The sequence below is a fragment of the Pleurodeles waltl genome, chromosome 7 (assembly GCF_031143425.1).
Source record: "Pleurodeles waltl isolate 20211129_DDA chromosome 7, aPleWal1.hap1.20221129, whole genome shotgun sequence".
Lineage (NCBI taxonomy): Eukaryota > Metazoa > Chordata > Amphibia > Caudata > Salamandridae > Pleurodeles > Pleurodeles waltl.
Window position 1 is genome coordinate 912376869 of NC_090446.1, and position 27672 is coordinate 912404540.

General features: G+C 45.3%; 1 protein-coding gene across 5 annotated transcripts in view; it reads right to left on the minus strand.

Annotated features, from left to right (window-relative positions):
* TNIP1 (TNFAIP3 interacting protein 1) overlaps nucleotides 1–27672 on the minus strand; it is a 218684-nt gene that overhangs the window by 61436 nt on the left and 129576 nt on the right. For all 5 annotated transcript variants that reach the window (XM_069199568.1, XM_069199573.1, XM_069199570.1 and 2 more), the window contains 8 exons: nucleotides 19363–19457; nucleotides 18043–18178; nucleotides 17798–17887; nucleotides 16972–17037; nucleotides 14441–14572; nucleotides 12777–12905; nucleotides 4174–4302; nucleotides 2400–2525 (listed from right to left, as the gene is read on the minus strand). In XM_069199568.1, coding sequence (XP_069055669.1) covers nucleotides 2400–2525; nucleotides 4174–4302; nucleotides 12777–12905; nucleotides 14441–14572; nucleotides 16972–17037; nucleotides 17798–17887; nucleotides 18043–18178; nucleotides 19363–19457 — 903 coding nt within the window. The remainder of the gene's footprint in view (nucleotides 1–2399; nucleotides 2526–4173; nucleotides 4303–12776; nucleotides 12906–14440; nucleotides 14573–16971; nucleotides 17038–17797; nucleotides 17888–18042; nucleotides 18179–19362; nucleotides 19458–27672) is intronic.

Here is a 27672-nt window from a genome sequence, read left to right on the forward strand (position 1 = left end):
AAACTGAAAAAAACAGACCACACAATTCCACCATTCTTTGACCGAACCTGGGGGCAGCCAACCTTCCTTGCCTTTCGAGCGCACTACCATAGATGAACTGACTACTGAAACATCTGACAATAACTTATGAAGAGCATAAAGCTCACCACATGTAAGCCTTGAGGAGGCCCCAGGTTACTAGTCGTAGAGGGAGAAACACGTCAGTTGTAAACAATCCAAAAACTATTGTTTCTAAAGATTGGTGGCAACAAACTAATACGGTGTTCTGTTTAATGCATTTGGTGAATGTGAATACATACTTTATTTTTTATACGACGAGTAATGTGACCACATGATAGCGGAATAAATACAATCTGTCTCCTAAAAACATTTTAAACTTTGATAAGAAAACTGTTCACCAAGAACTATACAACGAATACTGAATTTTACTAACAAATCCTATGCTTATATATATAGTCTGTGCCAAATTCACTTTCTTGTACCTGGCAGTTCTTCTGTGGCAGAAGAGAAGACACATGTCAAAGTACAGCTCTATGAACAGGCATGCACACGGTACAATCGACCCAAGAAAGAAGCAGCAGAGAGGCAGCTGTAACCCTGCTCAAGTTAGATAGGACATCCTGGCTATCTCTTTATCATGAAGGTAAAGTGGTTCAGAAGTGGTAGCTCAACTCAGAATATCTGTGAAACCCAAACAAAACTGCAGTGAACAGCAGAGTATGGTTTGTTAGATTTTAATTCCGGTTTCTCGCGTAAAGAAAATGATCATATACCCGTAACTGAAACTTTGTACTTTCTACATTGCTTTTACAACCAACTAAAATGAGCATGTTTCAGTGTTTGTGTAATGGAAGCTACATCTTACTGCATAGGTGAGCCATAAGGGCTTTTAACAAGACCTAGCTTTTAGCACTTCTGACATTCAGCTGGTTGAAGTATTATGAGCTAAAAGTCTAAGTACTGTAACTTACGACACTAGAAAATAATATCTATTATTGGAGTGTAGATAAAATTCCCAAAATTCATAGGCAAGTCTGATGTAAATTTCAATCCCAGGAAACTGTCTTCAGTTTAAAGAAAGATGATGGAAGAGCGTTACAATTGATCGTCCTCACTCGACTACACAGAGGAAACCCTCTCTAGGCAGTGTAGTAATACAAACACAGTAAAAACTTTGTAAATGCCAATATTACTCAAAAGGTGTGGAGTTCCTGGCAGAGACGTACAGCAAGATTTCGTAGGGTTGGACTCGATATTCTGAACAGATTCCCTAATTTGGTAATTAGCTAGAGCAGTGAAATTTCTAGTACAGTGGACTTTCGAGTCTGGTGCTCTGGAATGGTTAGACTTCGGTTGCTGGTGCCAAACAAGCACTGGTGGGTGAAAAAGTTGCTGATTCAGTCCACTAAACCAACCACTGGAAACTCCATCTCACACTATTCCAAAGAAGCAGCAAGAAGGCTCAGTGACTTAAATGTCACTGACCAAAGAGGAGTTCACAAGATGGAATTCCAGGAAAACAATTTGCTTCTTATCCTTCCGAGGGTCGTAAAATGCTTACCATTAAGAAAGAACGGAGCGCTGCTTGAAGCACTAATAAAAACAAGCTATTATTATGAATAATAATAATCGTATTATACAACCAAGGTCCAGTCTAACCCATGTATTGTAAATAATTTGAATGTGGGAAGTTTATATTCTTGTTACCAAGAAAACAGGAGTTAATATAATCCAAGTGAGGACTGGTGCTAGAGGCTATTTTCATGATGCCTCCGGTGTAAAATGTATGACACTCCTGATCTTGTATAACTAAAAATAGATGTTTCTGTCCAATCCCCTGACCTGGGGCACTAAGGTCCTAGGTTAGTCTTACGAGTAAAAGCAGGTTACATCCATCAGTTGGACAAGGGATATCATGATCAAAGAAATCTTGTAAAGAAAGATAAAGTGTAGAGTCTCGTGCAGTTTAGCAGGTCGAAATACTATTACCATGGTCTTTTCCGCATCAGGCTGGGGTCAGCTACAGTCCATCCAGGTTATGGATGGAAAGAAACAGTTCTTGAGCTTCACTTCGAATTCTGCTAAGACACTAACCTAGAGACAGTGCTATGTGTATCAGCCTAGATGTTTAACCTAAACCTGGACATGAGAATTAGTAGATGTCTCTAACTTACAATAGGACGCACCAAGGGTGGGGGGGCGGGAATTGTGACATCCATCACTGCACTTGGGATCTTTTACCAATCTACCCCCTCCTTTCCATTTCTCCCAGACCTCAACCTCTCAAGAGTCGTGGATGAGGATTTGGCTGTGGTCACATCGATAGGTCTAGACCTCTCAATTTCTGCCCCCCGTAAAACCATGATGATCTCTTGAGCTGGCTAGGACTGCATAACCACCTGGGCGTTCTGTTGTGTTATCTGAGTTTGTAGCTTTTCCATTTCATGCTTGAGCCCTTCCTTTTCCTCACTCATGCGCTCACGGTCACTGCGTTCTCGCTGGAAGTCTTCCTCAAAAATCTTCACCTAGGAGGAACGAAGATAAAATTATTTAGAGTTAGAACAAAGGCCATTCCACCTCTTACTCACCCTGCTCCCAACCTATAGGGTTATTCATGACTGTTATTTGAGTGCTTTATGCCATGAGAGATCTGCTGCATTACTCACACTTTGCAGGCCATTTTTCACTCCACCCACTAACCTGTAGTATTACTCCCCACAACAACAAAGCTAGTGCTTAGGATAAATATTGGTGAATGTTACAAGATGCATACAGGGAAAGAGACACAAGCAGAGAAACTAATGCTTCTCATCTCAAAACCTCAACCAAGCACCTCAAAGGTGCTGGGTTCATATTGGTACTGGATCAAGGGTGATAGCTACGTGAGGTTCTCTAATGTACCCCATGGTTCAACAGCCAATGCATGGATATTGAGTAAGTCATAGAAGTATTCTTCTTGGCACATCGTAATCCTGCTTGGCAGGTGAGAAGGGTTGCACTGGGATTCCTTACTAGTTATCAATTGTGACATCTGAGGCTCCAGGTAAGCAACCTTTTAGGAGTAACAAAACGTTTATAAATCGACTTGAGGAGCAAACATTAACAAGCAGACCAGAGTTAAAAAGGTTGGTGTGGTCTTCAATAAAGCACAGCCCGCTCCATCTCCTGGTCTTTTGTATGAATCTGTGTAATAATGTCTACTGAAAGTATGAATTCTGCTCTCTCCAGCTATTTTAATATTTACATTAAGAATCCCACTTTGTCAGCTCTCTTTGTTCTAGTGAGTGAGGCTTTTCTTCTTTGACTATGAATGTCACACAGCCACTGAGTACTCAATCTCCACTGCCCCCTCTAAGACTGAGTGCATAACAGTGACTGGCTGTCACTGTACCAGTTGATCAGCATTCCGCACTGAATAGTGTCAAAACTATTTGGCTTCAATCTGAAAAAACTACAAATAATGTTGCGGTTGTACTTCAGAGACAAACATGGCTAACTAGACTATTCTTGGAAAAGAAGGTGGCATCAAAATCCCAACATAAATGGAGTGTTCTCTATGCCCTGGCTATGTAAGGAGAACATGAACAACTAACATGGCAACATAAGTCACGCTTCAAAAAATAGAAGAGTTGTTAGCAACTCTTCTGTTCTGTACCTCTGTTCCCTGCTCTAAACTACACTTGATGGTTGAAAAACAGTCTGAAGAAAGGACTGAGGGTTTCCCCAGAACATTAGAGGGACGTCTCATTACAGGCACGTCGATTGTCTATGTATTCTCTTCACAACCTCTGACAAATATGAAATAAAATGTCAAAACCAGCCACAGGATTGGAGGATAATTCACAGCATGTGGATATATAATAGATTTAAAATGCTAGATTGCAAATACTAGAATTTAGTCAGCATATAGTGAACATAAAGAGTTCTATGCATCTCAGGATTTCAGGTCTTTGAAAGTGTCTTTTTTATCTGTATACATTAAACAACTCCTGATTGTTATAGCAGCGATGTCAGACTCCACTGGTACTTATAGAATGTCAAGCAAATATTCCATTCCATGAAACAGACATACATATTCACTGTACACAATAAGGTCAAGCTCCCACTTTGACTCCAGGCCCAAAACTACTAGCTTGTTAGTGCAGTGAAGCTGGCGCTAGGCCTTGGTTTTACCTGCTGCTTGAGGAGTTGTATCTGGGTGAGCTGCTCTTCTCGCCTCAGGCCGCCTCTTGCTTCTGCTGACATGCTGAACATGGAAGCTGGGGGTGCTGAGGCCTGCACGTTCAGAGCCTCTTCCAGAGCCTGAGGGAAAATGACAGTCAGAACACCTGGTGCCCTATCAGCAACACATCAGTGCTGCAATCACCTTGAAACCTTATTATGGAAGATTCACAGCTTTTCTTTCCTTGTGTAACTTTCATTCCCACATTACCATATTTGTTATATTTTGCTTATGCGAGCTTCATGCTTTACCCACAATTTTAATATTTTTTTAAAGTTTGAGAAGAATGACAGAGTGCATCTGCTTTTTTTCTAAACGTGGTGCTCAGTCAGTAAGTTGTTTTGTTGTGGAGTGCTCACATTTTATTGCCAGCATGATTTTCTACAATTGCCACAGATAAAGCCATGGGTCATGGACCGATCTTCACCAAAAACCTAAAAGCCATGTGTGTTCTCTTTTTCCGAGAAGCTTCCACTAGGCAAACAGAAGCCCCAAGAAGACACAACTCTCACTTACTTTCTTCTCATCGGGGAAACAGTTCACAGCTCTGCTGAAGCTGGCCTCAACAAGCAGACTTGGAAAATAGACTAAAGAATCAGAACCGAGTTAAATTCAGTTTACCAATTAACTTGTAGCCAGACAAGTAACACTAGAACCAGGGGAAACATACTCGTCTTTTATGCCTTCCCTTCTAAAATCAGCATTTCATTGGCTGTAGCTTTGACGTTTGCAACGCTGTCTTAATCGCAACTCCACAAAGTGCTGTTCTGCCTTTGGAGGGGCCCGCGGAGAGAGAGACCTGGTCTAGTCTCTCCGCTGGCTCTTTCGGGGCACAGGAAGTGGCGCGGAGGCGCCTTATTGGTTGTCAGGTAAGTGGGGGAGGGAGTTGAGGCAGGGTTAAAAGGGGGGTGGAGGGGTGGGGTCGGCTTCTGTTCCGCGCCGACAGCAAACATACAGGGTCAGCTCTTGAGGCTTGAAGCTGGTGAGGCTTTCCGTGCGGCAGGGCACGCGTATGCAGGGCCTAGTGTCAGGTAGGCAGCATTTTGACAGGGGCGGTAGGGCGCGTGGCAAGCAGGCCCCTCGGGCCAGGCGAGGCAGTTTTGGTTAGGGGCGGCCGAGCGCGCGGCAAGCAGGCCTCTTTGGGCCTGGTAGGGCAGTATAGGCAGTCCGGGGGGGCGCGGACAGCGCGAGGAGGCCGGCGGGGGAGTGGCTGCATTTATTTACGAGCTGCCACATGTGTGGCAGGCTCGCTAGGCCACGCAAATGCGCTACCCACTCGACATCCGTCGGGCTTTTCCCACCCCTGCGAAAGGAGCGGGGGAGAGGAGAAGCGCGGGGATCACGCGCTCGGAGTTGGAACAGGCCGGGGGGCCTTCAAGTTAAATAAGAAATTTATATATATATATATATAAAAAAAATAAAAAATAAAACAGGGAGAGAAGGATATAGAGACACTTGGGCACGTGGGCCCGAATTAAAAAAAGAAAAAAAAAAAAAAAAGGAGGAACATTATCTATTACCTGCACACTGCGAGTCACAGGACTCGGACGGGGACAGGGATGAGGGGCCTGAGGCCCTTGGCGTGGATGCAGGCATGCAACAAGGTCTTCCCAGGGCACATAGCCCACTGATGTTTAGCGGTGAGGCGCAAGGCACCCAGGACCCGACACCAAGAACCGCGGGCGCAGACGGCGCACTAGCAGGGGATGCCCTTTCAGGCGCGGAGGGACATTTGGCTGACAGGGGAGGGCAGGCAGCACTGGGCGAAGAGATCGAGCAGCCACTGCCCAGGCCCAGCGGGGATGCGGCCCCGCTGGATTTGTCATACCACAAGGAAGAGGGTCACGGGGCCTTTGGGGCCCCTGCAAAGAAAAAAGGCAAATATGCGGGGAAAACCAAAGGGAGGGCGGCTAGAGCCAATGCAGCTCCCAGACAGGCCAGATTGGCAAAACCCAAAGTAACAGACGAGGCAGGGCCTGTGGGGGCCCCAGGCCCATCCACACAGGGAAAGTGGGACCAATCAGAGACCTGGGACCTGGAGGCCAGGATACGAGAGCAGCGCAGGGTTGTTTTAGAGACGGAGGCCAGGTGGGCACAGCTGTGCAAGGACAGGGAAGAGGCGTGCGCGTGCAACGAAGCAGCCAAAAAGGCCAGAGAGGTCAGAGAGGATAGAGGGGCGCAGCAGCCGGGGGTGGGGGGGGAACCTGGGTTTGGGTTCCACAGTCAGAAGGGAACCAGAGACAAGAGGCTGGTGCGGCCGAGAGGCAGGTCGGCGCGGGGAACCTTGGTGACGCATACAGTCACGGGGGCAGTAGGAAAACAAGGCCAACGGCCGAGGTTGGCAGGAGAGGGGAGACGCCAACAGGACGCAATACGGCCCAAACGCGTTGGTACGAAGCACTGGAGGGGTCTGCGGCGGCCTTCTCCACACCGGGGGAGCGCGGGTACCGCAAAGATGGTGTGCGCCATTTGGGTATGGAGGATTCTGAGACTGCATCAACCAAAGCAAGAGTTTCTGCCCAACGTATGGGCCAGTGGGGAGGAGAAGAGGAATTGGAGCTGGACTATGAGGACAAAGGGGAGGAATGGGAGGACGGTGAGATTCGGGAGACGGAGGTGAGCGCCGTCCAGAGAGGGGGGGGACGAGGGCGCAAGAGCGGCGCAACCTCTTCTTCACTTTCTGTTTTTCAGGACACGATTGTAACGGAAGGGCCCACAGGAGGACGGCAAGCCGCGCCCGCTGTAGAAATCTGAAGAGAGTGCTAAGGAGCATGGGAGAGAATGTAGGAGGTAAGAGATGGTGGTCAGTATGGGGCGCAGGGGGAGTGCCTCCGAGGGAGGTAAGCACGAGTAGATCTATTGGGGTTGGGGATGGATCAGTTTTAGAAACACCAGCCCCTATTTCCGTACAAGGAACGGTTGAGAACAAGGAGAAAGAGGGCGCCACCACTCTAGACACAACTACAGGTAGTAAAGCGGTGGGGGCAGATACGACAACGGAGGACAAAGAAGGGGGAGGCCACAAGAAGCGTCTTCCATATATGGGTTTGGCCATGCCACTCGGGTCTCACATAACTGAGAAAACAAAAGCCAAGATATGGAAACACAAATACGTGGATGTTTTTAAGCTGCTACACAGGGACATACAGGCCAAAGAGGGTTCTAAGGAGAAGGAATGGGAACTAGCACGCAGGCCCAGGGTTCCAATCACAATGGACAATTGGACGTCCGCTTTTCTGATATTTGCCAGTATTTATTGCGAAAAAAATCCGGATAGGGCAATTGCACTGTTTAAATACATGGACATCATTAGAAAGGCACAAATGCATTTCGGGGGTTTTGCATGGCTCAGTTATGACGAGAAGTTCAGAGCTCGGGTGAGTGTAAATCCGGAAAAACCCTGGGGGGACGTAGATCCAGAGCTATAGATGCAATGGATGGCATCGGCACAGGCAGGGGCTTCCACGCATACGGCAAGTGGTCTACCAGTGTTATATAAGCCCTTTCATGCACGCCCCATCCCGGGAGGGGCGGGCGCAGCCACAAAACCTACAGGGGCAACTTCCGGGGCCTGCTGGAACTTTAACAAAGGCTTTTGTTCCAGAGCACAGTGCAGGTTTAAACATGACTGCTCCAAGTGCGGGGGCCGTCATCCAGTCATTCAATGTTTCACCCTCTCCAGCCCAGCAGAGCAGTGGAGAGCTTCAAGAGGGAGGGGATCGCATGGCGCTCCTGCGCCAAATGGGTCCTACACCAGTTAGGCTGGAAGTCTTGCTGCCTTGGTTGCGCATCTATCCCGAAGCGGATAAGGCGCGACTACTAGAATGGGGTTTTAGGATAGGTTATCAAGGTCCCCATGAGAGGAGGTGGGCAGACAACTTGCGGTCTGCCAAAGAACGGCCTCAGATAGTGCGCGACAAATTAGCATTAGAGGTGGGCCTGGGTAGAATAGCCGGCCCGTTTTCCAAATGGCCAAGTGACTCTCTGATGATATCTCCTTTAGGAGTGGTACCCAAAAAGGTGCAGGGAGAGTTCCTTTGATTCACCACCTGTCATGGCCTGAAGGCGCATCAGTTAATGATTTTATTGCACAAGAGGATTCAAAGGTTATATACGCGTCAGTTGATGATGCAGTGAAGTTAGTCTTGAAGTGCGGGCGGAATGCGGAAATGGCAAAATGTGACATTCAATCAGCTTTTAGACTGCTTCCTATTCACCCAGCAGATTTTGACCTCTTGGGCATGCAGCTAGATGGCGCTATATATGTGGACAGGGTTCTGCCCATGGGCTGTGCAATATCCTGCGCGCTTTTTGAAACCTTCAATACTTTTCTACAGTGGGTTTTTGTGAGAATGAGTGGCCATAGGTCGCTGACTCATTACCTGGATGATTTCTTATTTGTAGGTGCAGCCGCATCCGGGGCGTGCGGGAGGGCTTTAGACAGTTTCCAGAGGTTAGCTCAACAGGCAGGAGTACCCCTGGCCCCAGAGAAAACAGAAGGGCCACTGCCGATTTTGACCTTTTTGGGTATTGAGCTGGACGCAAGAGAGCTGGTTGCCAGATTGCCAGCCTCAAAAGTGAGGGAAATACTGGATTTCTTAGCAGAAGTGCGCACCTTACGCAAAATGGATCTGCGGACGGCTCAAAGGCTTTTGGGTTACCTCAATTTTGAGTGTAGGGTAGTAAGGGGAGGGAGGACTTTTTGAAGACGTCTGGGGCTGTCCATGGCAGGTGCAGTGCTACCACACCATAGAATACGAGTTTCTCTGGCCTTACGGGAAGACATCAGAATCTGGGAGATCTTTTTGAAGAAGTTCAATGGGGTACCGATGTCTTTTGGTGAGTGGGACACGGTGTGGCAGGTTCAAATTTTTTCGGATGCGGCGGGAGCGTCGGGTTTTGGCTTATACTGGGATGGGAGGTGGTGCGCAGAGACATGGCCGGCAATTTGGTTGCAGCAGGGGAGAAGCATTGCTTTCCTGGAGTTTTTTCCCCTACTAGTGGCACTGGCGGTGTGGGGACGGGAGCTAGCCAACAGGACGGTGATCTTTCAAATAGACAACATGGCATTGGTAAATTTGGTCAACAGACAGAGAGCGAGGGACCTCAGAGTTTTGCGCTTGTTGCGTCAGTTTATGCTTCAGTGTTTATCTTTGAATGTTATCGTTAAAGCTACTCATATACCCGGGGTTCACAACAAGATTGCAGACTCCCTATCTCGTTCACAGTGGCGGCGTTTTCGCGAATTGGCACCTGGAGCGGAACGGAGCAAGACCATGGTCCCGGCAGACATTTGGGAGTGGGGGGCATGATGATCACGGGGCTGGTGGAGATGTCATTAGCAGTATCTACGCGGCGGAATTACAGGCTTGCATGGTTGGAGTTTCAATCTTTTGAGCAATTTGGGGGTAATTTTTGGGCACAAGGCCTGCGGACTCTTGAAGCACGGGCCATACGTTTCGTGCTTTTTCTGATCAGGGAGGGTTTATCTCCAGCTACAATTGGGGGAAAACTGGCAGGTGTTTCTTTTTATGGGAAACTCTTTTTTGGTTTTGACCCTGCAAGAAATGATTTATTGGGTAAGATGCTGAAGGGTTGGGGCAGGGTCAGGGCCAGCGGGGACAAACCAGCAAGAGCACCCATTACTTTTGAAATATTGCTGGAACTGTTGCATGTGTTACCAGCGTGTTGTACGGATGAGTATGAGGTGGGTTTATTTAGCCTATGCATGGTGTGGATGTTCTTTGGTGCTTTTCGAGTGTCTAAATTGTTGGGGGTGGGAAAAGGGACTGGGGTGAGAAGGAAAGAAGTGTGCATGCACAAGGACAGGCTGGGGATATGGCTTAGGCGATCAAAGACAGACCAGCTGGGCAAAGGCAAGTGGGTGTGGCTGGATAAAGGGGGCGTTGAGACGGCATGCCCGGTAACAGAATGGATCATGTTCAAATCAAGGTGTCACAGGGCAGGCGATTTAGGGTTTTTTGTACATGCATTAGGGGAAAAACTGACTAGTTATCAGCTGTTACGAGTTATGAGAATGGCGCTTGGTCGGATAGGGCGGCGTGCAGGGGACTATGGGACGCATTCATTCAGGATTGGCGCAGCGACGGCAGCAGCGCATTTGGGTTGGGATTGGGCGATGATCAAGGCCATAGGGGGATGGAAGTCTAGGTGCTGTGAGCGGTACGTCAGGCCTTGAGGAGAACAGAACAGGGGTGTGGGGGGGGGGGGGTTTGGCCGACCCCTACAGCTTTTACAGTGTTTTTTCTTTACAGGTTGTGTGGCTGGGCCGCAGAAAGACAAGATGACGACATGGTTGGTCGGCCATTCGTTCGTTCATTGGGCGGCTAAATTTGCGAAGAAGCAAATTTACGGCAGATCATTGGGACTGCCCAGCAGACACCATGAAGTTCATTGGTGGGGCAAGAGTGGTAGGAGGTGGGGGAGCCTGCTCCCATTTATCACGGGTAACTTGCCGCAGTGGGGATGTCCGGACCTCTTATTGATTCATCTTGGGGAAAATGATTTAGTAAAGCTATCGGGGCTCACTTTGATACAACTTATGCAGAGAGATTTGGAACTCTTGAAGCAGAAACTATGCGGGACATGTCTGGTATGGACGGAATTTGTGCCGAGAAGGGCATGGAGAGGGGCACTTAATCACGGAGCCATTGAGCGGGCTTGGAAAAAGTTGAATAGAGCCATGAGAGTTTTTTCCTGGGCGCAAGGGATCAAGGTCTTAAAACACATTTTAATTAGAAGACTATGCAACAAGCGTCTAAAATGATTCATTTTGCAACGTAGACATTCTGAAATGTAATACACAAACTAATTAATTAAAATGATGGTATCATGCAGAAGTGTAACAAACATCTCCACAGCTGCCCCAAGGTGCTGGTTACCACTGTTTAGTGTTGCCCTTTTGATGCAAAAGCAAAAGACACTTTCAAAAGCAAGAGGTAGGGAGGGTTGGATAGATCATCATGCTAAGTATTGCCTTGCAAGGAAGATATAAAGTAATTCTCTGGTGTGACGAATAACCCACCTACATGGACAGTGCATTTTCACTTTCTCTGATGCCAGAAGATGAAAGACATTCCAGCAAGACAAATCTTTGAATGTCTCATTGCAAATGCCACGGTAACCCTTATGGGACCAGTAACAGCAGTTACCAGCCTAATTGGGTTTACAAGATCCATGGTAACTCCACAGAGCCGCTGCATTTGGCCCTGAAATTTCACCCAATGATAACAGCTGAAATGACTGGGTGAAACTTTGTACAGAAACTGGGAATCACCAAGGGAATGGGGTGTGATATTCTTAATTCCCTGCATAATGCCTATGTCAAACCTTTAATTTTTTATAGTAGTGAGTGATGAAACATGAGCAAAGGTCAGCTGAGATGAAAACTAGGAAAGGTGGAGATAAGAGGGAAGTTACTGAAGAAACAGCCTAATAGAGGAAGATGGGATTCGGAAGACTGATGTCAGAGAATGTTTGAGACAGGTGGGTCAGTGGGAGAGAGATAGCTCATGAGTAGAGCGTGCAAACCAGATTTTGTAGAGTTTATACCTTTAGTGATGTACTTCTTGGGACATAACAAGGGTCAAAGGTCACATGGCATCACTGCTGGGAACGCATCAGAGGCCATATGATGTTACTTCCTAAAATGTCACAGGGGGGTCAAAAGGCATGTGATGTCACTTCTGCTCCCCCTAGCATAGCATTCTGGTGAATCGACGTCCATGCATATAGTAAGTAATCAACTTTCCTCTAACTCCTCTGTAGGAATGCCTTTGGTTTTTACTTTGGTCAAGCATATATTTCCTATATAAATACCTACACTTCACACTTTCTGCATTATTTCACTCCTTTTGAGATCACTTTTGGGAACACAGCACCCTATCAGCTAATGAAGATATATTACCTTTCCCTGCAAAATTGCAAATAAATTGTTTGTAATCTATTACAACAATAATGGGGCTTCTTGCTTGGATCATCAGTTGACCCTGGTAATTTATTAGCCTGGTTATTATAGAAGTATGTGGTAAATGAGCCAATAAAGAACCACTGCTCGTCTATATACTTTATTTAAGAATAAAACAGTCTAATGGACAAACGAGGCTGGAAGGAGAGCAGTGGTCAAAGAGCAATTAGAGTAACACAGCAAGAAGTTGAGAAAGCTTAAGGCAGCAGGGTGGACACATAGTGGAGAGCAGACTGGGCAAGGAAAGCTCACAAAGCACTGTTGGTGGAGAAGGATCAGAGCAGCATGTATCTGGAAAAAGTCTGAAGAAGCCTAGTTAGCAGATAAGGTTCCTATCAGCACAGCAAACTTGGAAACCTCAGGAAGCAGCACAGGATGCTGGACCCAGCATAGCCACAAGTGGGTTAATGGAGAGGGGTGAGAGAAGGAGGATGGACACACATTGGACATAGTGTGGCGGGCAGAGAAGGACGTGAATAGAATGATGTGCTGTGAATGTGTAGGGCAGTAGGTTGCACACATCTTGAATAGCAGTGGAAGGAGGCAGGTGCAGCCAGCACAATTTACCTTGTTGAGCCTCTGAATCTCCTTTTCCTGGTACTCCCGCTGCCTGCTGACAGGAGAGAGCTGGTCCTGCAGGATCCTGTTCTTCCGAAGCAGTTCTTTAACTTCATCCTCCAGCGCCTTCTTCTCACCCTGGTGGAGCAAAAACATCTGCTGGTTACTGGTTCCCATGACATTCCACGTTGGTACCTTTCCTCGTTCTCTTTTTTGTGGGATGCCATATGCTCCCTTCCTTCTATTGGGTTGTTGTGTGAAGGGATAAATGAATGATTGATTATTATACAATGAGTCCTGATTCCCACGCTAAGGTAACGTCCATCCCATCATGGACAACCTGCGCATATAAAATCCTTCATATCAGGCTACATGTTTATGCACTCTCACCAATTAATCTTTTACTTACATCCTCTACTTCCATCAGTGCCCCTTTTCTATCCCATTTCAGGATGTAATGATGTACTTGGAAGAGCCTCTCCCATGTCACCAAGTAAATCCAGTGCTAGGGTGAGAATAAGTATTCTCTTATGTAAATATGGTAACTTCTGTGAAAGAACTGGATCAATGTAACTGGCTACTAAACAAGCCTAAAGTTGTAACTATATTTATTATAAGCAGTTCTGGCAAATATATGCTACAAGAGCAATTTCTAAGCTACAGGAAATGTATCCTACTTTGTTTTGTAAAATGGCACATCAAGCCAACTTTGTATTTAGAGATCTTCACATCACAATGTTTCTATTTTGTTCGAATTTCACTCTTCTCCTATTTCTCCATCTTCAGGGTATCTTTTCCGCTTTCTCTTCTTCCTACTTAATCTATCCACCCTTGGTGTTCTGCTCCTCTTCTCTCGGTTGCTTTTCTCAATTCTAATCTATGCCTCTCACCATTTTCTGCCCCCCTCTAGACTCCGTGATTACCCCATTCTTTGGACCACTAACATTACCATCCCAATTTCTACTCATCCTTTCCTCCTTGGCCCTCCTTGATACTTCCTTCAAATTGGTCAGATGGTCCTTAGCTCACTGTGCATCTTTTTCTTTCTCATCTCTTCCCACTCCTAGTTTGTCTTTATTTGTCTTCTCTCTCTCCACATGACCCTTCTACTTATCTCTCAGTCCTTAGTCTTCCTAATCGCATATTCCTCCTTCTTTCTTTGCACTGACTTTTCTTTCCCTTCCTTTAATCCTGCTCATTATGATTTTCTAATTTCTGTCTCTGATCCTCCTCCTTCACTTCACTTACTCCCATCTGCTCTCAGAACACCTCTGTATTTATAGCTTCTAATACCATGCCCCTTATTTTCTTTCATATCACATCTACGCTCTCATCTCTCCTTAATTGTTCCACTCATTTCTATTAACTCTTTTCTTGCCGTCTCCTTCACCTCAATTCTATCCTGTTTCTATCTGTGCACTTCCTAATCCAGCCACTTTGGTTCACAGCCATCGTCTCACTGCACTCTTCTCATTGCTGTAAGTTTTCCTCTAAACTCTTCTTCGGCTTGCCTCATTCTTTCACCCTAGATGGTCTTCCTGAGTCCCAATTTTTCTCCTCATCTTGTTCTTTTTGGATCCCTTCTCTTCTTTCATCCCACTCCATGCCTGTCTACTATTCATCTCTCTCCTGCCTACCATTTTCTCCCCATCGCTCCCTTCTGGGCCTCATACCTCTTCCGTCTCAATTTTGGACTTTGCTAGCAATAGCTTGCGTTCGAAGTCGCACTGTTTATGTTCCCGCTCTGCTTCCAGGTCAGCCACAAGCTTCTGAGAGTCTCCAAGCTTTTGGCGCAGGGTTGTAATCTGTGGGAGAAGAAGACTAAAATCAGCCATGGGTGTTCCTGCATAACAGGCTGACCATGAAACAGGAGGGGTTGTTAGCTGATGCAGAATATGGCTACAGCTACAGAAAGCATATGAATATATTCACTTTGGGTACATCATGAACAATTGATCTGGACCAAGCCCAGTGTCTAACACCGTGATCCAATAATGCTTCTTGAAACACAGCAGCATTACAGCAATGGTGCAGAGTGCAGTGCTGGCAGGAATAACGTCTGTCACTCACATGCCTCCAGCTCATCATTTATGAGCTTAAGACTCATCAGTTATGTAAATCAGGGGTATCATTATCCCTAGCAGCAAGAAAAAACTATTCGGTTTCTCTCCAGATGACATCTTAAAGAACAAGTTACTTACCTTCGGTAATAGCTTATCTGGTAGAGACTATGGCCCTCATTACAACTTTGCCGCCTGCCAAGTTGTAACCGCTGCGCGCCCGCCAATGGAGCCGTACTCCTGCGGTGGCCATTTCGACATCCCCGCTGGGCCGGCGGGCGAAAACCGAGTTTCCGCCCGCCAGCCCAGTGGGGATGACGGCCGCAACATGGGAGCCAGCTCCAAATGGAGCCGGAGGTGTTGCGGCGGTGCGACGGGTGCAGTTGCACCTGTCGCGCTTTTCACTGTCTGCTATGCAGACAGTGAAAGGCGGCCCCGCGACTCCCATTTCTGCCAGCCTGTTCATGGCGGTTCCTACCGCCATGAAAAGGCTGGCGGGAGGGGGACTCGTAATCCCCTCGGATTGAATCTGCCGGGACCAACGTGGCAGAAAACCGCCTGTCCCGGCGGTGCGACCACAATGCTTCCGCCGCGGTCGTAATCTGCGAGTTAGCACCGCCAGCCTGTTGGCGGTGCAAACTCCAGAACAGCCCTGGCGGTCTTTGACTGCCAGGGTTGTAATGAGGCCCTATATCTCACCTCAGATTTCTTACCTTTGAATTCTCCCCGGGTGTCAGACTGGATCTGGAATTGTTTTCATGATCAGAACCCTTGTGCGCCGGTAGGTGGTGTTGATTGGCTACACATTTGTCATTGGCGTCATCCACGCTTAAAGTGACTTGCAGTACCTATATAGGCGCCACCAAGGAGTGCTGGCATCAGTTTCTTTTCACAACCTTCCCTGCCAGAAGCGCAGAGCGATGGAGAACACTGACCCTGGAAGGGTCATCTCTGTCCATAAAAATCTGTTCACATAGCGGGGAGTATGCGTGGGTCATACGGAATATGAGGCTAGATATAGTCACTACCAGATAAGGCGTAGCTGAAAGTAAGTAACTAATCTGATAGAGACTTCTAGCTGCTAACGCCTAACCTTTGAAAAGATACCCAAGCAATACCATCCCCGGAGGTTTGTTTACAAACTAATTTTAATTGACTAGACTAGAGTCTGCTGGCGTGAAATATGGTTAAAAAGCTCTCCAGAATACTTGCAATAAGCTTCTTCTACCTCCACACAACTGTGCTCTCCAAAGAGAGGAGGTATCTCATGCAAGAGGTACACATATGAATAAGTAAGATGGGCCAGTCATGTGTGTTAGCCTTCAAGCTTTCTGCAAACAGCCCTTCCATTTGGACAGTTAACCCTCAAATATCTATTTGCAGAGCCAATGTTACCATCCTCCAGGTGTTTTAACTTCCTTTCCAAACATTCTACAGACGTAGAATGGAGGACATTCCATAAGTGTCAGTATGTTACCTAATAGCTATGGCAACATGTCTACTGCTAGTCCTACCCCCTCTATACACCACAAAGCACTTACTATAGTACATTTTATGCTCATTTGAGCTAGGAATCTGCTTGTCACAGTAAAGAAAGGGGTTATTGACATAGGTATGCAATGGCAAGGGGCACATCGGAGGGACGGGTATGCATCTTCGGCTGCATTAAAGCAGTATTGCCACATGTTTTCTTCTGTCAACAGAGCTGCACTGTTCCCAATTGTGAATGGAGGAAATATATTTTATAATATACCCAAATTCACTATAACACTTAGGTAATGATGTTAATGCTGCTGTAGTAAAATATTTTTAAATAGTTTGATGTTTCCCTTCACCGACGGAAGATTCGTTCCAAAATGTGAAATGATTAAGCTCTTTCACCTGTAAGTGGTCAAAGCAACTGTCCGGGTTGTAAGGGATCATACAACAAAGTGCAGTTCGGTACACTGTTTTTTCCCTTAATTCATGGTCACCTCCTAGGGCGATGGAGGACATCAGAGTAGGGGAATAAGCACCAATTCTGTTCTTTTACACACTATTCTTATAGACTCTCGTTTTTGAGTGTTTCTGTTGGAGGGGGAGCAGAGGTGGTTGGAGTGGGCTTGAGCATTAGATGCTGTTGAATGAACGAGAACTGAACTCACCTTCTGCTCATACTGCTGTTTCATGGAACGGAAGTGTTTGTCCCACTGCTTGTTCACCTCCAGCAACTAGAATGCAAGAAAAAGTGAATCAAAATCAGAAACCAGAAGGCCAATGCGACACAGCTGCCTTAGGAACTGTAGCCAATCAGCACTTATTAGGCAAGATGCTTGGATTGGTTAATACGTCTACATAACCGGATGTTTCATCTCACCCAGTCTCAAGCAACCAAACTTGAGATCTACACAGACTGCTCTACCAATACACCTCAGTCCTGGCCTAGTTCATTTATGTAATACTAGTACACAGGATCCAAACACACAGTACCACTAATGCTACGCCGCTGTTACTCCATAACTGAACTCTACTTGCCCAGCTCTACTGAGGCACATCAATCCTGCTGTTTCACTCCCATACTGTTCTATCACTGAAACTACTACAAGCTGTGCTCACTAAGTGAAACCAAACCTGCAAAGGCACCTATTTTCACTGTGGGGTCCCACACATCTCAGTCCTTGTAAGGACCTCATCATGGAACTGTAGTTTTGGGGTAAGGAGATCAATGTCCCATCATTCTACATCGCCTTGTCTTAAGAGCCTCCATTTTATTCCTGCCTCACCCTGGCACTTGTTCTCCTTCCTTCCAACACATATTCCAATTGGGGGTTTGAGAATAGAGTACCTTGTTTCTTGGGAGGGAAGCACAAGTGGTTTTAAGAAAATACTCAGATTCCCCGTGGCATCTCCATTGGTGGTACCAAATATGGCCTGATTGCCAAGGGAAGCTGCTAGAGAGTTTTGCAGCATTCCTAGATGGAGGTATCTTACCTCATTCCTCTGATGCTCCAAAGCCTTCACTTTCTTTTCCATTGCACCCACAACATCTTTGACCATTGCATTCTCTGTCAACTTTCCATTCTGCATAAAAACACAAAGTTAGTGTACAAAGCTTTGAAGCACATGAAGATGCAATACTTCAACAGCAGCAGAGAGAGAAGGATCGTTCAGTACCCATACGAGATCAAAGAGGTCTGCGTGAGAGCAGGAGGTGTTAGCACTCCCTAGCGAGGTACCTGCTGCTGCTGTACACGTTCCAGCTTCACTCCATCACCACTTGCTGTTGCTTCACTGCTGGCTTCGGCTGTCACCTTTGTTTGGCCTTCTTTGCCACCAAGGGTGACCTTCTGCTTCTGTTCCATGTTCTTAACTCTTGAGAGACGATGAGAGAGGAGACAATACAGGATGACATTAATGAAGCAAAGAGATGGCAAACTGCTCTGGATGAGACAGAAACCTCCGACATGCATGTGGTGAGCTGAAGTCTTCGAGTGACCCAGCAGCTAAATCAAAGCCATCAACCATGTGGTCACACCACTAACAGATGCGAGACAACGGCAGTGGCCTGCACGCAAATCTGTGAAAAATGAATGAATGAACAAGAGCATGGGACTGTGTTTCAACTGTGGTTCAAGAATCTGTGTGTAATCACCATTAGGTGCTCTATTGTGTACCATCAACACATGGTTTGAAGGGAAGGAGGGTTTACGGTTCAAAACCTGGCAAAATTATTTGTGAGTGGGTGCACTGCTGTGTAAACAGGGAGTTTCCTTCAAGGTGGCACATGTCTAAAATGCCACAGGTAAAGAAAATGTCTAAATAAAAAAAAACTGCTGGGGTTGTGTTCTCTCACATGCAGCACCAGAAACCGGTAGCAGTTCACTAACAACAAATGTGGGTTCATGCAGCACCCTGGGCAAACGCTGCACAATCAGCCCTAGCACAATTATATTGGTGTTACAGACAAATGGCACTCAGCCCCCGACAAAACTGCAAATAGTCCACAACTTCTTGGCTAGATTAGGATAAGCAGTGAAATTTAGCTATCTGGGAAGTACACATGGACACAAGGATGTTAACAGCAACACTAGCCAAATATACAAACATAAGCCTAAGGCTTCAGCCAAGAGAGCTATCCCTCATTGAATACACATCCTGAGAATTACAGTCTCAGGATGCTGGCCAAAAAAACATGCCTTTGGAAGACCAAACCTTGAAATAAAAGATCTATTTTCACAGGCAATGCAGAATTCACAGTTTAAGCCTTCAACAACAAAGTTGTCTCTCAGCTTAGATATACATTTTAGTCCCCTGGGTCAAACAACAAATTAACCTCTCACTTTACACAGATCATAAAAATGCAGACTTTGAATAGCAGAGCTACTGCTCAGGTTACCAATTTGCATGGGAAGCTTCAGACACTCAAGCTATTTCTCGTGCCATCTACTCTCCAGGATAGCTATCACTCCAGCCCAGGTCCACTAATTAAGGCATTTCAAAGGAGTGGCTGGGGTTTATGAAATGTTTGAGTTGTGAGCAATCTAGCCAGAACTTACCTCAGGTTCTCCGAAGCCTGGTTTCTCTGTTCCAGATCCTCTTCAAGTTTCTTCCGAAGTTCCTCATTCTCTTTGCGCAACTGCTCACAGAGGGTCTATGAATTAAAGGAGCAGAGGGCAATGTGGTACAGCACTGCAAATCTTACACAGAAGCTTAAGTATGGAGAAAATGAAGCTACAGGGTAGCATATATTTCTAGACCACAACTTCATAAAAGTTTTTCTAATCTTTAGGCTAAACCAGTGAAAGTGTGGATGGCGGTAAAGTGGCGCAGCTCTCCATTGGTCCCGATAGCGAGTTTGTGGCAGGGGATGCTGCAGTTTAGGATTGAGCTGTATATGCAAACCACGTGGATCGCATTATTGAAATGCAGAAGGGTCTGCTGGTACAAATTGAGAGGCCTTGGTGCATGTGTCTTTTTTATTTCCATTTGATGGTAATGGAATAAGAACGATTATTACTGCAGGTCAGAAATAATGTGCATTAGCTGATCTGGGTGTAGTCGCCAATACTTGGAAATCCATCACTTCCCAGGACAGGAATGAGGCTCATCTGCCATAGTAAGCACATGCGCAGAGCTCTGTTTACAACCTTTCTCCTCAATGCCCCCACTGACCACCTATGGTTGATATACTGATCTCCCCGAGTTCTCCTCTCCCCTGTAAGATGGGAATCCATTTCCTCTCTCGCTGTGGCCCTCCAGAGTTATTTTTGTCATAGGCTAAAATGCCCAAGTACTGCACATCACACCTTCTACTTCCCAGGCTGCACACACACACAAATACACAGAAGAGCAAATCAAATCCCATGTGTCGCTTTCACTCTCAATGAGTAATTGGGCTACGAGTTCAACCAAAGTAAAAACTTTTAAAATCAAAGTGGAAGTAACTGGTAACAAAGACTTTTCATTGTTACCAAGTAAATATAATGTTCTGATTATAATCTGTTTTCCAAAGGTAATGGTTGTGTATCTCCAGAGTAAGGGAATATATCAAAATTACTTTTGTTAATACAAAAACAGTGCATTTTATTTTCTTCTTGACACCCTGCGTAAGGCTGACACTGAGAAGCCCTATGTGTCTAGGAGTCTTTAGCGCGCTGATCGCTGTGGCAATAAAGCAGCCATGCTGGCAGTATTGGTTTCCTTGGATGCTGTGATTTTGCCACCCCTTATGTCTTGCCACCACAAATGTCTGGGTGTGTCAGGTGATCGGGCCATCCTGGTCTCTCGCTCACACTCCATACTTACCATCAGGGAGCATATAAACTCTCCAACCCCAAGCTCACAACAAAGGTACAAACCGTGTAACGTTGCTTTATTTATTATACAATTTTCAATCTTTCTTTCTTCTACTTACTCTTGGAACAAGGATGAGAGGAATCGCAAAGGTGAGTGTTAAGCTCATTAGGGGAAGGATTAGATTATAGGGTTTAAAGAGAATCAAGTGCCTCGCTGACCTCTGCACAGTATTCAGTCCTGAATAATGGCCAACATGTGCCAAATCTGCATGAAGACCCTGTGTTGGGGTGGTTTTGCCTGCCTCAGTAATAAAGTGTGTATCAGTGAGACAGCGAGCAGTTGCAATGTGTGCATTAACATGTCTTTCTGTAATACGAGAGCTGCCTTCCACAGAGAACGTCAGAGCATGTGCGAGCTGCACTCTCAAAGGATTTTCCTTGCCAATGGCCCTTCATGGTATTCTTTCTACTCGCACTTCTAAGCAATCCTTTTAGTGCAACAGGTTATTTTATGATTCAATAATGACAGCATTGTCCTATAATTTGGTGATCTCTCCCACTTTCCTGCTTGTGTATCTTGCTATGGCCAGAGCATTTATTAGGAAATACATTTATGAGACATCATATACAATTGTCCTCGGAGATCCAGGTGGGGCAGGGACTGGGGTCAAAATGAGTTCACCCGTACCCCCCCCCCCCCCCTTGCATAGGCAATCAAGGAATGTTACTACTGGGAATAAGCATAATTCTGCAAAGTAGCGCAGGTAAGTATATCCCTTCCGGACCCATACAGAAGTCCATGCAGATGAGTACATTTCAAAAGATTTGAAACAACGGAATTGGTGTAGAAATGAATAGCTGGCAGAATGCAGGGTATATCTGTGGTAGGATGCTTGTGATGTCGGCAGCTGAAGCACACAGCTGTGGGATGCACCTGCATCTGCAGACTGCTTTGTATAGACATCAGATGACTTTATCCTTGGATACTTAACTTTGACCCCTAAACCCACCTGGCCCTTTGCACAAGAGTCTAAAAAGCGTCACTTGGTGAGCATCAACAGAGACGCCACCCACCTGTCTACGACTGCTGGTGTAACCCTTACCTAGTAGTGCAGTAGTAGTGATGGTCCCTCTTCTGCAGCATTTGTGTGGCACACTTGGAAATTCTAACTTAGACGAGCACTAACCACGTGGAATGCAGCAAACAACCCAGTGTGATTAGCTTGCACTTCAGGCAGGCAGGGTGGGACTCTTCCTACAGGAGCAGGGTCAGGACTGATTTGCAAATAGCTGGGTCCAAACTGAGGTGGCGTGGTGGACACAAGAATGATGGGTTGAATGCTAACCCCATCAACTGCCAGTAGTTAGATGGATTGCACGCATTCCTCCCATCACTAATTGTTAGTTTGAGCCGGCCTCAGAAAGTAGTTTTGTTTAGGGTGCAGCCCTGATTGCCATAAAAATCTGTTGTGTAAGTCTAACAGCAGCAGTCACTTAAATGTAATACCTTAGTCTGTGCAACATTCTTTCGCCATGTTGCTACAGATGAAGACCACATATTACAAGTCAGATTGATTGGTTAATGTGAAACTTGGATATTTCTTTAGACTTTGGATGTTGGAGGCAAATACAAACATTCTACTATGAAATGATGTAGTTTCATCTACTGGAAATTTTGGAATTCACTCAGCTTCATGGAAGATACCAAAAATGCTACCTTCCAAAGAAGGTGTCCAACATCACATTTGTGAGGGCTTGAATGGTTGGCTTAAGGACCTCACGCACACTACATTATGCACACAAGATGGAACAGACTGTCCCCTAGTAGGATCATTTACTTTTCAAACCTTTCAGATGAAATTTATTGAACAACATCCAGCTTGAGAGTTCCTTTGTGATAAGCAACACTCTAGGAGGTACGCATGTATCCATGGCATGTGCTAGCTGCATTAAAGACAGAAGCATTAAGTGATATTTTACATGCTAAAGAGGAAATATTCCTTGCTGAACTCTTAATAATTTCTGTAAGGGGAACAATATTTTAAGGTAAAATCATTCTGCTCCCTCAATTATCATATTTTGGAAATTCTCACACAAGCTCTTGCTTACCATGGAAATCTAACGGAATGAATCCTGGGACCAGGATGCAGATGCCATTGTCATGAAAAACTACTGGACTACACGCATTGACCTGCGGTCATTAGAAAATTACATCTTGTTGTTTCTCTTTTACTTTGTTCATATTTGAATAAGCTAGGCTGCTATTACGTTTTTTGTCATATACACTTTCAAATGTCACCTTATTTACCGCCCACTGCGCTGTGCATTTCGGATCAATTTTGACAGATCATCTTGCTACTTTTATTTTGAAAGTCTCTCCTTTTATTTTGCGTGAAGCTCCTAATAGCTGGGCTGATGAGCCAGACCGGGAGGCAACCAACTCGACACCTGTGCAGCACAGGCATGCTATAGCGCCTCCCATGCAAGCACCCAACAAGAACAAAAGGATCCCTCAGAGAGCTTATAGCCGATGCTCCCCTGGCACTGTTTATTTGAGGGATCACATATACAATCAGTTGTATGCACATCAGTTAGCTACTTTACTTAGAAAAAATATCATAATCAAAAATAAGGACAAAGGTGCTCCAAAACAGCAAGCGCAGTGCAAGTGAGTTGTGATCAGGTGAATAATGGTGTGCATGTATATTTACAAGGGGTCATGGGTAATATACTGTTGACTTATGGTACACTTTCGGAGGCACAGACTCATATATGCAGACTTATATACTGTACATAAGAACCCTATTGAACGGCAGGCAACAGTGCAATACGTACATGTTCTGCCTTCATATAATGACTACACTGAAGACTTCATCTGGACAAAAGCAGTGACAGTAACCTTAACAATGAGCCCCAAAAAAATCAATTACTGCTCAGGATTTTCAAATGCTAAATGGAGAAACATAGTAAATCCCATAGTGGGCTACACCATCATTAGATCAATGAAAAGACTGCTACTGCTGCAGCAGCGTAAGTGCTCCGCTGTCTGCTGATACGCAAGCAGGCCACATCCTTGAGCATACTTATGCAACAACTGAGAATCCTAAAATATCTGCTATGAAAGAGTTCCATAGTTTATTTTAGCTTACTTCAGGGCACAACTACTCAGCCCTTATCTCATCAGCATTGAATGGGCAAAAGGCTTGGGATGGGCACATTCTCTGAAGCTCTACAACAGCCCCTTCCCTCTCTGTAAACCTATCAGAAGCATCTACTATATTCGTTAAGAAATGGAAGACGTCAATGGTCAATCAGATTTTGCATCTTCGTAAAAGTAAAATAACTTGCACTTGCCAAAACCAGGGGAAAACCGGATTACAGTGCCTGGTGTAAGGACAATCTTGGCACCAAAATTGCAGTGCAGTATGTCTTGGTTAGTATTTTGTTTTAATCATGCAGCAATGAATAATGCTAGCACAAACCTCACCCGCTTCAAACGCATCCACAGAGGCATTTAGAACTGACACAGGGTTAGCCAACCATGTATTCAATCACTCTTCAATCAAGGCATCAACAGATTTGAATGAAGATCTTGAACAATTTTTCCTACCAAAATCTAGCACATCAGCTCCTCTTTTTTTCTTCCCCAGCACGTTACAGGCACTTCCACCTGCAGTCCTGATCACACACACAAGTTTGCCACCTTACTTGCATACAGCTGAATTCTCAACCTGGGTAGTGACAACAATAAAACTTGTCTCAGAAGCAAATCTTGTCCACTGACTGATTTGTAGTCTGTAATTTCCCTCCGCAATAGTTTCTTCCTCCGTGAATAATACGGTAGAGGCTTAATTTCTGAAAAATGCAATGTATTAGTTGCTGCCTCAGATGATCTTTGTGCCATCTTGGATCTGGGAAGAGAAGCGAGTGTGGCCCTTCAAGATCTGTCTTCCACTCTATCCTCCTCTTCAATGTTGAAGGAGTGAACCAGGGTGGATAGTGTCTAAGAATGACAAACTTCCTTTCTTTCTGGAAGGGGAACAGGCAGTTGCTGTAGCTCCTTTCTGCTACGATTTCCTTGTACCTCTTTGTAGACTTTCCAAGGTCCCAGGGCTGAGAGCAGTTTCCTTTACACCCTTTAATCACTCCCCCCACCCATTTAAAAAGGTTGTATGCATTCAGCTTTTATTTTATCCTGATGGCATGCAGCTCGTTCTACGAGTCCAACCTGGCATCCCTGCCCTACAGTTTATGCTTCAGTTGTGTCTCCAAGACATTGCCTCCAGAACTCCAGCATACAGACAAATAATCTTTAATTAAACTCTGAGGAAACAGATTCATTTTTAGGAGTTCCTAGTCTTTGTGGTCTCACACCTGGTTGCCAACATATATGGTCACTTTGTTGACCATGACGGACCAGGATCGCAACCCGAGAATTATTTTTGATCACAAACAGTTGTTTACACCTTAGCAGAATAACCTAGCCCGGCATCATCCCGTCTAGTCTACGGCATTGCTGTTTATCCAGGCCTTCCCAAAAATGCAGTCTACCATAAGCAAGTGATACAAACATGGCCACACAACTTGTCTTTTGCCCTTATCGAGGCTGCAAAGTTCATTGCTTCCGGATAAGAGTGTATTTTTCTGCTCATCCATCCTGCACAACTGAGGCGTCACAAAGTGCATCTTAATGCCCTGGCACACAATGCTCTTCCAGAAAATTGGGAGGCAATGAGACAATAAGGAGATCACTTCTTATCAAAGGTAGCGGTAGGCAGTATTTAAATAAGGCTGTCAACATTTTGCTAAATTTAAAAACTGTGCACTTTGTGACTGCAGTAAAGTATTATTAAAGACTTGCAAAGCTTTGCCTGCAAGCGATAAACCTTGTAAAATCTATAAAAAAATTGTGTGTTTTTCCTTAAAATCTTATTTTGTATGAGAACTAAAAATGGGATTTGCTGAGACTTCTACATAAAAAACATGTTTTGAATGGTTTTTCTAGCAATTTAAACTATACATTCGGCACAAGAAGTTTTTTGGGGAAAATAGTGAAAAAAATGTTTAAATGTTTTTACAGCCCCAATCAAATGTGTCTCATATCAGTTTTATAAACATACTAAGGATTGCATTAGAATGATGGTATGTTCTTAGGATTTCCCCATTTCTCTTAGTTTGCCATTTATGTGCTGACTGCAAGCTTGCAGCTGTAATCATACAATCGTTCCGGCATAATCACTAAAAATGAGAGTGGACAGCATGGTCTGAATAGGTGTTGGGAACGGAGAAAATCCAGCAGGCTAGTTCTGGTGAGCGCTCGCCCCTGCCTTGAGTTCATCATAGATTTCCACCTCAGCATACAAAATTATCATGCATGTGCGGTGGAGATATTATTGTGAACCAGAGTGGGCTCTGTGGTCTGGGCGGGCACACCATGTGCACATCCTTTTATCATGCTTGACTACTGTCGGCTCCCTGGGCTGTACTACCTATCCGTGCCCTGGGAAACCCAATATGGGCTTCCCACCTTTATATAAATTGGTCAACCGGTCCCATGCAGCCAGGTTCTTTGCCCATTCCTGTGGGGCATGGCTGCTGCATGTGTGTGCTTTTCTGGGTGTATAGCTGATGTGTAGGGCCTGCTCTAGGGCGACTATGTTGTATTGTATTGTGTATTGTAGGCAACAACAAAGATGCCAAGATAACACTGGTATTTACTTTTCCTGCTGGAGATCAAGTTTTGTCTAGAGGCAGTTCGGACTCATCATAAAGAAACACATGGGTTAATGTGCCTGCTGCAAAGAACGTGCACCATGCAGATCACAGAACTGTATTTCACGTGGATAGCTCAGTGGGTTACTGCTTTTGTCACAGAGCCTCTCTTGTCACTTGCAGTTCAAAAGTCACAATCCTGATACATCCCAGTGAGCTATGAGCTGTCCTTAAAGTGCTATATACAAACTGCTTGGTATAGGTTACAATGTTATGTATTCCCCCCCGTCTTTACTTAGCCTAATGCTGCTAAAAAATGTGTTAGGGTAGAAATACATTCTTATCAGTAAAGCCAATCCCAGCCAATATGGTACGTTTTAAATCCAGAGTTTGTGCTTTTCTAAACCAAACACTGTTAAAACCGACTGCCCATCAGTATGGATGGCATGCGAGTCCTACAATCCTCATTAGCTTATGTGACATTTCCTACAGAATAATTTACACACGTAAGATTCATTGTCTCTGTATATGTGTGTGATGTAAAGTGCTCTATACTCTACACTGGTATGAGTAGCGGCATAAAACAAATGAAATGTATGTGAGAGGGGCTACAGAGAGATGAGGGGCACTATTGGAGGGTGTTAGTGAGGGAATCTGTTGAGAACAATATCATGGGGGGAGCAAAAAACAGTGTCGCAAAAGGTGTCGCCGGCACTAGAGCTAGCCCCAGGACGTATGTATGGAGGAATTGCAGCACATGCTGTCATAACCACTGGAATCAGTTTTGTATTTGTTGAATCCAGGTGATACCTATGATTCGGGTAGAGGGAGAGCCCAGAAAGAAGGTGTGAATTGCAGGCTCTTGCAGGACTTTCAAGAGTGTAGTGTAGTGGGTCAGACTTTTGGGTGTGGAGGAGAGGAGGCAGATGCCCCCTTTGAAGCCAAGAATCAACCCCCTGCCCTTTCCTGGCTCAAAGTTTAAAAAGCAGTTTAGTGGGATTGCCTCTCTTGCTGTTGTACTCCAATGTTGGGCTTCTCCTGCCTGGTGACTCGCAGGCCCTAGCACCTTTCTGCAAGCACCTAGTAACAAAAACGTTGGGTTGGGCCATTCTGAGTGAAATAAGCAAAACATCAGAACTGCCCAGAAGCAGCCTCAGAGCCAACTGCTGGAACGTACAACTAATGTCCGCAACATTAGTAGAAGGTAGGGCAGAAACTTCTAGCAAGTGTGCCAAGATTTCTCCACCAGAATCTGGTTTCTCCACACAAGTGGAAAACAAGAAACATTTTTGTACTCTAGGGTTGGGTATTCTGTGTATCTGGCACCAGCAAGATGTGTGCATGTCGTGTTAAAACCCA